At 39.6% G+C, this 15,976-nt stretch overlaps 1 protein-coding gene across 5 annotated transcripts in view; it reads right to left on the bottom strand.

Annotated features, from left to right (window-relative positions):
- The window catches only part of KCNIP2 (potassium voltage-gated channel interacting protein 2), a 122,487-nt gene that overhangs the window by 39,560 nt on the left and 66,951 nt on the right, over positions 1–15,976 (bottom strand). The window contains exon 1 of one of the 5 annotated variants that reach the window (XM_026671458.2): positions 15,068–15,236. The exons of 3 other annotated variants lie outside the window; for them this stretch is intronic. In XM_026671458.2, the coding sequence (XP_026527243.1) occupies positions 15,068–15,155 (88 nt within the window). In that variant the 5' untranslated portion in view covers positions 15,156–15,236. Of the gene's footprint in view, positions 1–5,896; positions 6,043–15,067; positions 15,237–15,976 lie in introns of those variants that run through there. One more of the 5 variants, XM_087964671.1, reaches the window with a different exon arrangement.

Raw genomic sequence — 15,976 nt, forward strand, 5'->3', positions numbered from 1 at the left:
GCCATGAAACTGCAGGAGACACAAACATCAGCACAAACTTTACAACTCCAATGGGCTAGAAACCAGGGAGGTGTTACAGGTAATAAGGACATACTGCTTTCTCGCTCTCCTTCCTTTCATTCAGATTTAGTGCAATAGGAAAGATATTTTGGTCTGATTTGTGTAACCATCAAATCATACCTGATAGGATATATATAAAGTCATGTTCACCATGAGTTTCTTGACTGAATTGCAATCACATAGGAAGGAAAACAGAAGTAGTCCAGAAATGACATCACAACTGCAATACACAGGGCTGAAAAGTTTTATTTATACATTTGTTAGATGTATAACTTCTTTGACCATATCAATGTAACATGCATACCATTCTTCTTCCAATATATATCCAGAGCAACTCTATGAAATATAATAGGTCAGACTGCGAAAAGTGACTGATTCAAAGTCAAAATAAAAAAGCTATTAAAGAGGAAACCTTGTTTCAGAAGAAAAATTGTCAAAATTGTCACCATAGTACCAATATTAATTGTGTTCACATTGGCATCTTATTTATGAGTTATGCAAGATCCTTACCCAGATATAAAACCTTAGTAGATACATCTATTGTATTATATTAATGTATATAAGTTCCTGATGTTAAGTAAAAGCTAAGCAAAATTTTCTCATTTAACAAAATACTATCACATTTATCTCACTGCCCACTACTTCAAAATCTATATTTAAGTCTTGTGTATAAAGCAGTTGGAGATGTATGTGTGTTAAATTTCATACTCCTATTTTCAGGTATAATTAGTAATCTCATGAGTCAAGTGCCTGTAGAAACTGTCAAGAAGACAGTCTTATAAAATTGCAAATTAGAACAAAAAACTGCACAAGGAAGACATTTCTTAATTAGCATTCATTAGGAACTAGATTTGAACAGCCACTGAATTTACAGTAAACCGAAACAATAAAAAGAACCATATCTGATAAGCAAGGATTTTGCAGTTTTTTAAATCAGTTCTATTTTCAAGGTGGCTTCATTTTGATTATGGAATAGACCATAATTAATATAAAATTGAACACATGTTTTTTTCATGATGCTTGACCTTTACATATGAGGATTTAGCTGACTCTAATTATCAGATTAGAATTGGTGGCAATCTAAACACAATGGACAAACTATCATTAGAGGCATCAGAGAAATGTTTTATATTGGCCATGCTGTCTGCAATTCTGGGAAGTGCAGTTCTAGTGTGTTTGGGAAAGCCTGGTATAGATTATTAGTAAAAAGCAATTCCATCTGTGCCTTTACTTGATATACTTTGTGCATATAACATTAAGGCGATTAAAACAAAAATGAATAAGCAACATTACATCAGTGCCACTGGTTTATTTCAACATGTTCAGGAGTCCATGGAAATGAAAAGGATGGATGGATGGATGGATGGATTTCTATAGCCACCCATCTCAACAAATTACTCTGGGCAGCATACATTATAATGTAACATGGAGTAAGGTTATGGATGGCTATGCGTTTACAAATTATTCCTCTTTTTTGCAAGGAGTAGGTGTAGAGGGGTACAATAACTTTATGTTAGTGCAAGACATGCAGCAGCTCAGGGCAGGGCAATAATTTTTGCTCCTTATTCTCATCATTTCAATGCCAGTAGGTCAATTCTGATTGCAGAAAATCTGCAAATTATTTTCTAGAATTGGGGAGCAGAACTGATAGTGTGAATGTGCCCTATATCATTTATAAAAATGAATGCATATTAATTATATTTTTAAAAAAGGTCTAACATGCATTGTTGCCTCAAGAAAGTTGAATGGCACATATAAATCTCATAAATAAATTGTCCTTTGTGTACATGCTAAACAAATAATAGACATTACAATAGTAGTGACTTTGGAATAGCACCTAGAAACAACCTGCTGTCCTTGAATCCATCAAACCCAGAATACAAAGGTTTTAGCTACAACATAGGACTTTATATAAAATGATAGAGCTAGATCACCTAATCCAGTTCTCTGATCAGTACAGGAATCCCCAGAAAGAAATACATTGGATGACAAAAAATTTGGCAGCATGCAATAGGGATTTCCTTCCTTGTGCTCTGCTCATGAAATATAAGGCCTTGTCTTAATTGTTTCCAGGATCACTGACTCTGTACTCTACCCAGTTCTGTGTTTCCTGTTACATTTGTCTTTTGGACAGCTACATGCTGGTTAGAAATGAACTACTACAAGGTAAGTATCTGTATTACTCCTTCTTTTTTGGCAGTTCCTCTAGACTCAGTCAAGGGGATATAATTTAGTGTAGTGACATTCATACAGTTTCCCCCCAAAAGCTGAAATTAGAAGCAAGGCATAAAGGTTTACTAAATTCCCCCACTGCAGCTCACTTTTTTTCTTTTCCATTATATGGTACTCAGAATTTTTCTACTACCAAGATGGACTGTGCATTAACATTCAAAAGGAAGAGATAATTCCATTTCCATTACATACAAATATAATAGGTTCCTGGCACAGGATCTAGATTTACAGGACTATCCCACTAAAAACATCTGCATTTTGTCTCACACAGAAATGTCTTTGGTCTCAGATTCCCATCCTTATAATGGAAGTGATAATGACTTTCTCCACAGAGATATTTGAAGCAATGAGATAATGAACAGTAAAATACTTGGCACACTGAAACTGTGAAAGTATTCTTTATAATGTGTGACATTACTCTGAATGTTTTACACCAGATTCATAAAGAAATTATCAACAAATAGCTCCAATAATGTGGAACACAAAATCTACAAATTAGGTAGGATGAGAGAAGGCCCTAAAATGACCTTGGTAGTAGTTTTCTTCAGTACTGTTTTTAACAAACAAAGAATATCAACATTTGTTTTTCTAGTTATAACTGGTCTCCTGGTCTGACTTGATCTCTTAACAGCCTTCAGTATCACTGATCATGAAATCTTTCTGAGCTACAGGTAGTTGCAAGGATTGGAGGGAAGCAGTGTTTTGATGTGCTTCTCTCTTCTGAGAGGTCAGTCCAATCAGTAGGGATAGTAAGGAGAAGCCAAGACCTCAGGAAATCTGCTAAATGATCTCAGAGGGCAGTGATGGCTAACCTTTTTGGCACCGAGTGCCCAAAGCACATGCACATGCACCCCCAAAATGCAATGCGTGTGCATGTGCCCCACCCCATGTGCCCCACCCCAGCGCATACACCCCCAGCATATGTCCCATCCCCGCACATGTGTGGCAGAGACCAAAGACCAGCTGTCCAGCAGGAGGCGTGTGCCCATGCGTGACGGAGCTGAGCTGGGGCAACGGCTTGCATGCCCACAGAGAGGGCTTTGCATGCCACCTGTGGCACATGTGTCATAGGTTAACCATCATGGTCATAGAGCTTGGCTCTCAGTGTTCTGTTGTTTAATACCTTCATGAAGCTGCTAGAAGAAATCACCCATCGGCTTTTGGTAAGGCATTGTCAGTGTACTGATAATACTAAAATATACACCTGAACTCTGGGCCAGGCAGACTTGAGGGGCAATGCTTTGAGAATGTTAGAGTCTGAATGGGGAGAACTGAAACTGAATCCCAATGAGTTGGAGTAATGCTGGATTTGAAAGAAAAGCTATTTCCAAGGATAGGCAATGGAGTTCATCCTCCAAGCCAGAGGTGAACTGCAATTCAGGGATTTGCTGGGATTCATAGCTTGATCAGTAAACGAAAGCTGCGGCCAGGAGACCCTTTATACCAGGGATCTCCAACCTTGGCAACTTTAAGACTTTGTGGACTTCAACTCCCAGAATTCCTCAGCCAGCTTTGCATTTTGGGAGGTAAAGTCCACAAGGCTTAAAGTTGCCAAGGTTGGAGATCCCTGCTTTATACAATTGTATCTTGTGCACCATTTGGAATAGGTTTGCTTTTATTATTTTGCTGCTGCAACTCATTCCCCACTGTGTTACCCTCAAAGACTATTTGGATGTTTCAACTATTCCATCATGTTGTGGCTTTAATAGTTATACACATATCTAGGTTTGTGGCAACATATTCAGTGACCCTTATTGATTGTGGTTTATTTAATAAACTATGGTGATAAAAGCTATTATTTAACATGATGTGTGTGTGGAGTCTTCAGCTGGCATGCCTTTCCTGGATTCACAGTATTTTTCATTACTTGGGCAAGAAACTAGTTTAGCTGTGGACAGGAATTCAAAGATGTTTTAAAAACAGAAAATGATAGCAATTTCAACAACTGTACTGATTTTATCAGTGTGGTGTACTGATGGGTCATTTTCATGGTACTGAATGACAATGGTTGGTAGAAGGCAATAGCCATAGGCCATTAATCTGGTACCTCATTATTTTACTTAATGCAGTAGCTCCTCTTGAGTCTTATAGCCCCTTAATTTACTGAATATAGATCTCTCTTTGGGAAATGAGGTATCTGCTTGATGCAGAAGATAATGTTCCACTCTCCAATTAATTATCAGTTTAAATAGGTACAATTCTTCCAAGCTGATCTCTCCCAAAATCTCCTTATATTCAGAAGGGAATACAGCTAGAAAACAGAGGCATCCCTGTGGTTCAACCTTCAATGGAGATCATTCAGCATCCATTTAAAACTGCTGTTCATTCCTGTCCTGGTGATACTGCTTCTAAATATTCATGTTTCACTTCACTTTTACACATATGCATTTGTATGTTCTTGTGTACAAAATTGTATGGTAAAATCAAATGGTGAAAAGAAAAATCGGTCAAAGCTTCTGCAATTTGATATGCAATAATAAGAATTAGGAGCTGCTTCAAAGGATGCAGAGTAAAGGAGCACATCTCCACTCTCCAATATTGCTAGCATCATAGACATTTAACATGATGGAAGAAGAGATTATGGCAACTCTCTGGAAAGTGTCCTCTGAAGCAACCCTGGAAAATTGATACAATTGTAGTCTCATCTCTAGGGTTTTATAGACGTTATGGCAAGTAATACCTACAAATCTCAATTTTACAGGCAAACCATTGGAACCAAAACTATGGTGTTTTTTTAAATTTCCCTAGTAAAGTGAGCAGACATTTGTATATGATGTATATAGTTCTGTCTGTGCAATTCCAGGAATTGATCTGAGCTGAATAAAAAAAGCATTAAGTTTAGAAGCTAAGCTCATTTAACACACATAACACAGTAATTAATAACTAAAGAGGGCATATTCAGAATGCTTCTCCCTAACTGCCCCACCCATGGCAACTGATACTAGATTTTAGATTTCAAGGTCTTCAGATCAAAAGAAGGAACTAAGTTCCACAAATTCTAAGTGCAGAAATTTAAATACAGAGAATGTCCATCAGGCCATAGATCAGTTTGGGCCATGGAATAATATCGTGGCATGAGTTTTTTTTTAAATAGGAACTGTGCTGGTTTAAAAGAAAGGCCACCATAGTCCAGTATTTTATTGCTACTATAACCGGTCAGAAAAATCTGTAAAATATGGTATAAATAAAATATCCTCCTCTTAAGATTGCACTTTTGCAACTATAGCAAGAAGGACATTGTTTTCAACATAAAACACTGATGCACGATCATTATATGATCACCATCAGAAGCCATCAATAGCCCTGAAAAAAAATAATAAAGTCCTTGTGGATCATTAGCTTCCTACACAGAGGGGATATTCCCAAGAAAATGGGTACCTGTGAAAGAGAGTAGATGCTACTGAAGACAAGTAGTTACACAAGAAATATGCTGATAGTTCAGAATGGAAAAAGGACTAAAAATAAGGGAAAGAAACTGAGAATGACGGAGGTTGGGAGACCCTCTCCCACTTTCACAGACATGCCTGCCAGCCTGCCTATCTGCCCGCTACGCAAGAAGCCATTCCTTTCTGCCCACTGCCAGGGCCTCCCCGCCCACACCTACCTTCAATGCCACTGAGGATCTTGAAGCATTTTGTAGTGAACCAGTAGGATATGATCAGGAGAATGATGATCAGGGAGGCATACAGGAGGCTGTCACTATGAGGGGATTCCTTCTCCATATCGCCATGCCAGGTATGTTCCCCCCCACTTCTCCTTTTGCCTGAGCTCCCTGGGTCTCTGTTACATTAGCTTCTCCAAGACAATCTAGAGCTCTCAGGCATGCACATGAACCTGGCTCCCCTGACCAATTACGTTAATTGCTCTCCTCCAACACATGGCGCCTATCTAAAAATAACTGGCTGGCCCGGGGGGAGCTGGGGGGGGGGGCGTACAAGAGATAGGAAGAGAAGATATGCTATTGGATCAAGATTGGGCCCTGTTCCACTGACACTTCCTCCATGAATTGGCTGCCATTCTTGTTCCTCTAATACTTGAGCCTTTTTCTGTTCCACAGCAATCATTTCTGCCTGGCTGATCAGAATTTCCCCCCTTTGTTTTTAGTGAGCTTTAATAATAATGAATTGGAAAATCTTAAGCTGTACTTAATAATAGCACATGTATTCAGTGATTACAAATGTTTGGCAGCTAGGGTTAGGGTTTTTCTTATTTTTCTTCTGCTTTTCTGAGAGACAGTGTAACTTTCCCCTCTGGGCAATATTATCCTTCAGGGGTGTGAAGATCAGAAGCCAGAACCCTAGCTAATCTTGATTTTATCTTGTATTCATATTTGATTCTTCCTCATATAATTCCTCCTTTATCCTTTATTCCTCATGGCCTGTGACACCTTTGCTGACACCCCCGCCGCGGGACCTGCACTTGAGGCTGCCTGTCTCTGCCCATCCTGTCCCTGCTTGGGCTGGTGTCCCCCACTTTAACAGAAAACCTTTTACCGCCAGGATAGTTTGCAGTTTGATCCTCACTATAGGAGATCCATGAGGTTAACTACTTCCTCCCTCTGTATTTAGTCCAGAAAGCTGTGTCATCAAAAGGTTAGCCTATTGACATTCTTGGAACATAGCTTAGAACCTGGGATTGACCCCACACCAGAGGTTATACTTTCCTCTCATTTGTCCAGAACCAGTAAAGGTTGCCTCCCCCCCCTTAACATAGCTTGAGAACATGGGATGCTGCCAATTTCCTATAGGATTGGTATGGATTGGTCAGCAGTTGTAATAGGTATATACTCTGAAATTCATGATAGCAGAAAGGAGGAATCTAAATTTACTATACAAGCAGATTCTATCAAGTTGGACCAATGCTTTAACTAGCTCAGTAGTAGTAATATATGTCTAGACTAGTTTTGACTTCTTTCTCAGCCATATCTAGAGAAATTACAAATTGAATCTGATATCAGCTGCTAATGCAATTACATTGAAATTGCAAATTCAGAAGAATTATTTTGCAAAGTTACATGTGCGAGTATGTTTATACATAGAGTCATTTAATTTTCACTCACCTCCAAATATCTAAAATCTTTGCATCTAAGCTACATCAATTAAACAAATGGACAAAAACAGTTCAATAAAGAATAGAAGCTTCAACTGTGTTAATTGTGATACTAGTTCTATCAAAGTAATTCTCCTGTCTTGTGTTTACAATCATTCATCAAGCTTTCGCATCGCATAGATGTCTTTCTTCTGGCATGTGCTCAGAAATAATAATAATCAATCTAGTTGATATTTAAAAGGATCATGAGGGAACTTCAGCAATAACAGCAATATTTGTTTGCATAGCAAATATCTTGGAGTTAATACTTAGACACCATGGATCAGTCCACATGACTAAATAGTATTATCACTTTCTCCTTTGCTCACAGAAACACAACATTTGTATTACACAAATGTCCTTTATTTCATTGTGGCTACAGTGAAAGGCATTAATCTCTATGAAGATACAAACCATAATCTAAAATGATCATTTCAAGAAATGTGTATGGTAAAATAAGGAAAAATAAGGCCAAGAATAAATGGGTGCTAAATGAAGGTGGACTGAATACAAAAGTGAAAGAAGTAAGAGAAGAAAATATGTTAGAGGTGGTTTAGACACAGGGGTGGGATTCAATTTTTTTAACAACTGGTTCTGTGGGCGTGGCTTAGGTGGTAGGCGTGGCTTGGTGGTCATGTGACTGGGTGGACATGGCTTGGTGGTCTTGTGACTGGCTGGGCATGGCCAACTCAACATCACTCACATCAAGACACGCATCCCCTCGCCTGGCCTCTCATGACTGTGGGGATGCTGCAACAGCCGTAAGTGTGAAAAATGGTCATAAGTCACTTTTTTCAGTGCCATTGTAACTTTAAATGGTCACTCCACACAAGCAAAGTACCAGCAAAGGAGGGGGAAAAAACTCCAGAGAAGTTCCTGAGACAGGAAGTTTAGTTCTGCCAAGAATGTAATAAGGGTTAATGGAGAGGGAGTTTCTGTAAGCAACACCAGAATGTTTCCTTCCTGCCTTCCTTACAGGATTAGGCCAGTAATTTTTTCTAACAACCGGTTCTCCAAACTACTTAGAATGTTAACAACTGGTTCTAGCGAATAGGTGCAAACTGGTAGAATCCCACCCCTGTTTAGTCATATAGAAAAACGAGTGAAGATCAAACTTTAATGCACATCTGTGAAGAAAAGAGTGACTTAAGAAGAAGGGATAATCAAGGAAGTTCACATATCTAGTAATATTAATTTTGAGTTTAACATTACAGGGGTTTGTGTTTGTGCTCTTTTAATACTGTTAGTTGCCTAGAGTTGCTTGTGCGTAGGCAGCAATGTAGATTGAAAGAAAATTTTAAAATATGGGAGAGATCCTAAAAAAGAGACCAGTGAGCATTTTTGGAAGAAAATACAATGTATATAATAATGGACAAATGTAGTAAAAGCAAGAATGGTTTGCTAAGACAGAAATGTATTGAGAGATATAATGAGTACTATTGATATAAATATGGGTCTAGCCATAGTCTCTTTCAATTTTTTATTATATGCCAATAATTTTTGGAGATACTATTTCTTCCTTCTTTTCCACAGAATGTCCTGGAAAGGAATAGCAGGAGGACCACATATATATGTATGCAATTCAACTGAGGTGTATATTTAGTATGTATTTAATATGCTAGATGTAGGCAACCCTTTTCAGGTAAAGTTCATGAGAAAAGTTATTAGACAGAGATGTTATTAAATAGATAGAAATGTCTATTGATCTGAAAAAAGAGTGAAAACTTCTTCTGGAATGATACTCATTTCCAAACAAAATAATGATTATGCTGAATAAGTTGAATATTTTACAACTGAAGTAATATATAGTACTAGCATATATTTCTACAACAGTAGAAATGTAAGATAATTACACCTAGTGTATACATTTATGCTACTGTACCATTGAACACATCTAAGTTTGAAGAGTTTGGGATAAGTCATGTGATAGCTATGCCTCTTGCTAGCATCTTGCCTCTACTTTTTACTCACCTGCTTTTAGCTGCCACTTGAGGCAGTTGCTTCACTCTGCTTAATGAAAGAGTTGTCCCTACTATCCTACTATATAATAAACCTCAAAACCCAGGTGGAGAATTGTGACCCTCCAGATACTGCAGAACTAAATTCTAAGTAACCCCATTGCATATGCCTATGGATGAAGATTACAGATGTTGTATTTATGCAGCATTAGTTTCCCCAATCCTACATGCAGTTAATATTATTATTCCATTCAGTGCAGGTGGCAGAATTGAAGTTCAGAGAGAACTGATCAGCTACCACTACAAAACTAGCTCATGGAAGAAACAGTATTTGAACCATAGGCACCTTGAGTATAGTCTTTCAGCCACTTTCAGCCTACTCCTTCTACGTCCCCTTTCTGTTTAGAGAATTGGCCACAAAATAAATGTAATCAGATTTTTTCCCCCTTGTATTGCAACAAAATAATTTCTGTCCATCCTTACACTGAGCTCAAGTGCAAGAACCAGGTGCTTCTGTCTCTCTTTTCTCACTTCATCTGTAAAATATAGCTAAGCACGTATTCACTTTCTTTCTCACATATATATATACTTCGCCACCCACCAGTTCCCTAGCAAGACAGCATTGGTATAGAGCTAAAATTAGCCAGTCACCCACCTGTCTGGTATAAATAGAAGATTAAAGCAACACATAAGCAACATTTCAAAATCTCTGAGCCCTAGCAGGGTACCACAATGCCTGATGCCTACCCTAGACTGCATTACAAGCCAGTCCTTCCTGTCAAAGAGGAACAGGCATTTGGAGTCAAAGCCATTGCTATTAAACATAAAAGTCAAACAGAACATGGGTTTCCTTCCAGCACCTCATAAGAATCCTGCTTAAATATTCTCCACCCAAACAAGTGTTATCCAGTCTCAGTGGACTGTAATTCCCGTTAGCTACTAGCTCTGATCCTCTTTGCTAGTTAGAGACCAGGAGTCTTAGTCCATCTCATTCTGACAATGCTAGATGGAGAGAGGATCAGCTAAAGATGCCAAACAATTGATTATCCTACTGACAAACTCATAGCTTTTGATATAGCTCTACAGTGGCCTCTAAAACATCTGGTAAGTTATTCCAAGTTGAATAATTGGAATTTGTAAGCCTGTGCAGGAAATAACAGAAACCTTATACCCAAAGATTCAGAGACAAAGGAGTTTTTAAAAAGTTAAGAGAAAGAAAAAGAAGAGAAAGAAGAGTTAAAAGAACTCCAAAAATCTAACCTGTCAATCTAAGTAGTAGGTAGAATCTATCAGAGACCAGGAAAACTGAATGTTACATAGACAGATAGAATCAAGAATCTCAGCTTTTAAAGCAAGATCAAGCTCATGTTATCTTTCTGTTGCCTTTCCTGTCTGGCTCAAAGCCATATAGACACTGGCCTAATTCCCAGAACAAGAAAGCCAATCTGATGTAGTGGTTAATGCATAAGGCTAGAAACATGGAGGCTGTGATTTCTAGTCCTGCCCTGAGCATGAAACCAGCTGGGTTACCTTGGACCAGTCTCTTTCCCTTGGCCCTAGGAAGGAGGCAATGGCAAATCACTTCTGAAAAACTTGCCAAGAAAACTGCTTAAGCAGTCTTTAAGAATTGGACACAATTGAATAGAAGAGGAGAAGAAATCAAAGGAGAGGAATAGGAGAATAGAATCAAATTGAATAGAATCAAAGGAGGTGCAGGAAATGTCCAGCAATCCAAGTGGAAATTGGATACTGAATTTTATTTTATGGAGAATGATCTGAGTTGTGTTTCCTTTATTATTCATTGCTTTATTTTGTTCTACCTGGGTTCTGCATATATGCATTCTTGGCTGGTGAAGCAGCCACTGAGATAAACCTTATAGACTTCTCTCTTTCTTTCCCCCCCACCATTTCATTTTCCATTTAGTTTGTCAATCCTGATATTTATAATAAAATCTCATGTTTTTTTTTCATGAATCTGCCCTTTCAGTCCAGGAATTTAGCCTTCATCACATGACCCAAGTACCACAGAAAAAAAGAAGAAAAGCAGAAGCTGGTAGCAGCATTTATTGATTAGGCTCTCCCCCCAGAAATAGTAAGAGGGGGCAGTGAGTTTGTGGGTGGAGGATCTAAAGAACCCATAATGGGAACCAGGCAACCTGGTTTACCAAATTCCTGTGGATGCATGTACCACCATGTCTCATTGCAGCCTGACTAGATGGAATTCAGCTTTTGTTTCCCTAAGAAGCCTCTTCCATATATTCCCATTTATACAATGACAAACTCGATTATCTCTTTCTAACTCTAAGTTTCTTTTAATAATTAAGTCATTATGAAGTCACCAGACAATTATTGACTTCTTTGGCTAAAGACAGGAATTTAGGGCAGAATCCATTGTATCTTTAGGTGTGTAACCAATAGGAACAAAAGTGCATCTGAAAAATCACTTTTCACTTTATGTAGTCTGTAGTTTAAAGGAGATTTAAGATTGCAGAAGATCAAGAGATCTCAGTGTCAATTCTAGTACCACCATTCTCCACACTAGATATATAGCTTTTAATCAAGTGCCTGGAGATGTATCTTTATCTTTTACAAATTGCTCTCGTTTACAACTGCAAGTCAATTCTCTGAGCCCAACCTCAAGAGGTCTGTCCTAATTCACATGTCTTGGTGTCAGGTAGGCATGATCTGAAACACTTCCCTACAAAAACAAGTATTTAAAGATGCAGGGCCAAAGGAAAAAAAGTCTTTCCAGAATGCAAAGAAGCTCAGGGGAGAAATCCTAACCTAGTACTGACATTCCTAAGGCACTGAAAAGCTTTCTCAAAGGTGATGCCTATATTTCTGAATGTCCCTCCTATATATTAAAAACTGGATTATAGTACACTGGGCTGCACATACATTATATAGTTTTATATCCAGTTTATGCTTTGTCATTCATGTGCTATGAATTTTGTCCTTACTAGAGGTTCCCTGTAGGGGCTGTCTTCATATGAAAGAGTTTGTCTTCCCCTCTCCCAGGAAAGCTACTAGAAGCTTTAATAATTAAATGCTGTATTTCTGGTATGCTTTGGCCTTTGTACACCTCTTGTATACTGGCTTTTTAAAGGTTAGGGTTGCTTTAGAGACCTACAAAGAGCATAAATGCATGGATTAGTGGCAAAGTTACTTTTTCATCTCCATTGTAACCGTGCATGATTGCTGTAGAGGCAGTAACTAAATGAGGACTATTTGTTTTTTCACACATGCTATACTTCATGTACTATCACATTCCACTTAATACTTTCACAAAATGCTCCATACTTTAAGCCTGTTAAGTTTATCCTAAGGCAACAAACTCGCAATATGCTTTCTTTCTCACCTATATATATATGTTTCTCAATGACTTTCTGTAAAGTAAAAATCTGGTGTGTACCCCTTGTTCAATAAAGTTGAACTCTCCTTCCCAAATTTTATTCACTGAATCCCCTTGTAGTCCTTGTGCTTTTTTGTTTATGAATTGAAATAAAATAATTCTGCTGTTCCACGCCCCAAAAGAAAAAAAGAAATTTGCACAGGCCTGACAATCCCCCAATGGCTCAGACATGCCTGTTACTTGACTGAGAATAGGACGCCCAATCTTTTCAGGACAGGAGAGTATATTTGGCTTTTGGGTGATATCCTGGGGGCCACTTCCACCAAAGTAGCCATAGGGGATCAGGACACAAATTATAGTGTGTTGTGTGTGTTCTTAAAATAGCAGCAATTACAATTCTTAGTCAAGGTGACTTCCCTTGTATTTGATTATATATTTTTTACTGTATGTCTTTCAGGGGCTGCATTTGGCTCTGAGGTTTCAATAGTAGGAAAATCAAGGCATTCATCTTGGAGGACTTTAGGTAATAAACAACACAGTAACAAGTCTAAAATGCTCCTTTCAGAGTTTGTGGTCCTGGCAAAGCAAAACTCCAAATGATTGAAAACACATTTCTGAACATTCAGTTACCATTTGAGCAGTGGCATAGATACAGATAAAGTGGAATAAATTGCAGGTTTATTCTAGTTCAACTGTAAAACACTCTATGAGATCAATAGGACACAAGGCAGGAAATTTTCTTTGCGATATTGAATTAAGCACTTTGCTAACACATTTCAACATGATGGTGTTTGACAGTGCATTGATGATCAGCATCAGTTTCTCTATGAGCACATTATGTAGCCGGAGATACCATCATCATTTAGACTTTCTGTTTCACTCTCCGGATCCTGGAAATTAAATTAAAATAGCCCTCATGATAAATCGGAGTTACTATCTCCACAAGATAACACACACACACACACACACACACACACACACACACACACCAAACATATCTATTACTTCTATTGTCTGTTCATATTTGGATTTGAACCATGATATGATTTCCTGACTTAACCCAATTTTCTCTGTTAACATGGTACCCTAGACATAACATCACCATATCAACTGGGTTCACTAACATGTGCTATAGCAGGGGTGTCAAACTGGTGGCCCATGGGCTAGATGCATCACATACAGGCCATGCCCACCCCAGGTCTGCTAAGGGGAAAAACAACATGAAACGACCCATGACAGCAATGTGACTGGTGAGTTTGACACCCATGTGCAAAGTATATCATGTAAAAATAGCCCTTTGGGGTCTGGGCCTGGATAGGGCAGAATCCATTTGCCATTGTTCCAGAAACATACTCATTTATGCAGCCATGAAACATTGGGTCCCTCCATAGATAACAGAGCAGAAAGGTGATCAGATAGTTTGCAACTCCTTTACAAGATGGAGGATGCATGATTATGCCATGGAGATTCTTTGAAATTACCAAATAGTCTGGGAAGAAAAGACCAGATTGCAATGATTCTGCAGATCAGGGCAAAGGTAGATTAATACAAAGGAAACATGCAGCATTAAATGATAAAGTAGGTCAGAGGACAGACTAATATATTTCCCAACAACTATTTCAATTTGGGGATTAGAGACGGAGGATTATGGGAATTGGAGCCCAATGCATCTACAAAACATCAGGTTGGAAGAAAGCTGAAGTAAGGCTAACCTGTTCTAGTTCCTCTTCTTTTCCCTGATAGAGATAAAAAGCATGGACTAGGGAATGTAAACTCAAAGAAGGTGAGCTCCAACCCAAAGGCTGGATCCAAGAGATCTTTAATCTAGCTCTCCTCCCAGAACATCTTTTGGGTAGATGCAATTTCATTCTGGCAGCAAAGTTTTCCTCGATCAGAGAAGATGTTGACTAATTGCTTTGTAGAGAGTGGTATGGAGAAAGGACATGGGAGCCAACACAACGGTTCTCTCAGTGTGAAAAGAAGAATTCTGAAATAGGGTGTGATGCTTATACAGTATCTACCAAGTTATCACTTGACACTGGTGACCTCAAGCCAAATGTAGCCTGGTACTCAGTCACAACACAGATAGGCCTATTATCTAAATCCAATGTAAATTCAGATCCATAATTTTCTCTCTATGGTCTCCATACAATGTCTACTGTATGCTGTTTTCTTCCTTCTCTGAAGAACCACAATAACCTTCAACTGCAACGGAGGTGGTGGACAAGCTACAGCACTTTCCCATTCTATTGCTTGTAGAGCTCAGGTATTTTTCAAGGCCCACCACACAAACACAAAAGATGTGCAGGCTCTCATCCTCCCTACACCTGCCACATGTCACAATCCTTCCCTCCTCCAGAATGTTGGGAACTCCTACCTTGATATAAGGTCCCAGTAACAAACTGGTAGAAGAAACGGATCGCCCGCCCCAGCTGCTTCTTGCATCGTTGCTGGCAATGAGCCATGGCATTAACAATACAGTGGCAAGGGGTCACCTGGCCGTGGATCCCCAGGTTCTCCGGACCAGGTGAAACCTAGTAGAACTCGGAGAGAAGAGTGTCTTCTGCTCTTGGCTATCACACAGTCAATATTCAGGCAGAAAAGTCAGAGCCACCATTGAAGGCAGAGAGCTCTGGTCTGTGACAAGAAAGTTTGGACTGGGTTAAGATCCAGCTGAGATCGGTGGCTGCTGAAGGACGCTAGAAGAGCAGAGACGACCAGCCAACAGACACGCCCAGAGCCAGAGCTGGGGTGAGCTCCCCCACCAAGGAGAAAAGATCGCAACCCTTGGGGCGAAGGCAAGGACTCGCAACGGCCGTCGTTTCAGTCCAGGGTGCTCGACGATCCTTTCCAGGACGCTCCGTTGAGCAGGAATTTCCAGCAAAGTTGCAAGGAAGAGCGGACAGCGAAGCTGGAGCAGCACCAACAACGCAGCGGTTAATCGGCCGTCCTGTTTGCTCGAAGAGAGCGGCAGCCAGTAGTTTCCCACTCCAGGCGGATGCCTTCTCGGATCCTTGGTCTCTTTGCCTGGCATGACATCTTTCTCCGCCACACCCAATTCTCCACAAGGCAGCTGCCAGGAAACCAGGGGCAGTGCTAGGTTGGCATGGCAATGGTCTGACTCCACAGGTCCTGCTGACCAATGGGGTGCTGCTTTCCCCCCCCCCACCTCCTCCCGGCTCTTCTACTTGGAGCCTCCCAGGATGCTCCTTCCGAAGCACTCACTCAACTGACAACAAAGGAGCGCGTGCGAAGTGACTTCTCCAACTCTCTGGGTGAGCAAAGG

Source organism: Notechis scutatus, chromosome 4 (genome assembly GCF_049901735.1).
Source record: "Notechis scutatus isolate UNSWTSFEM ecotype Mainland chromosome 4, rNotScu1.2, whole genome shotgun sequence".
NCBI lineage: Eukaryota > Metazoa > Chordata > Lepidosauria > Squamata > Elapidae > Notechis > Notechis scutatus.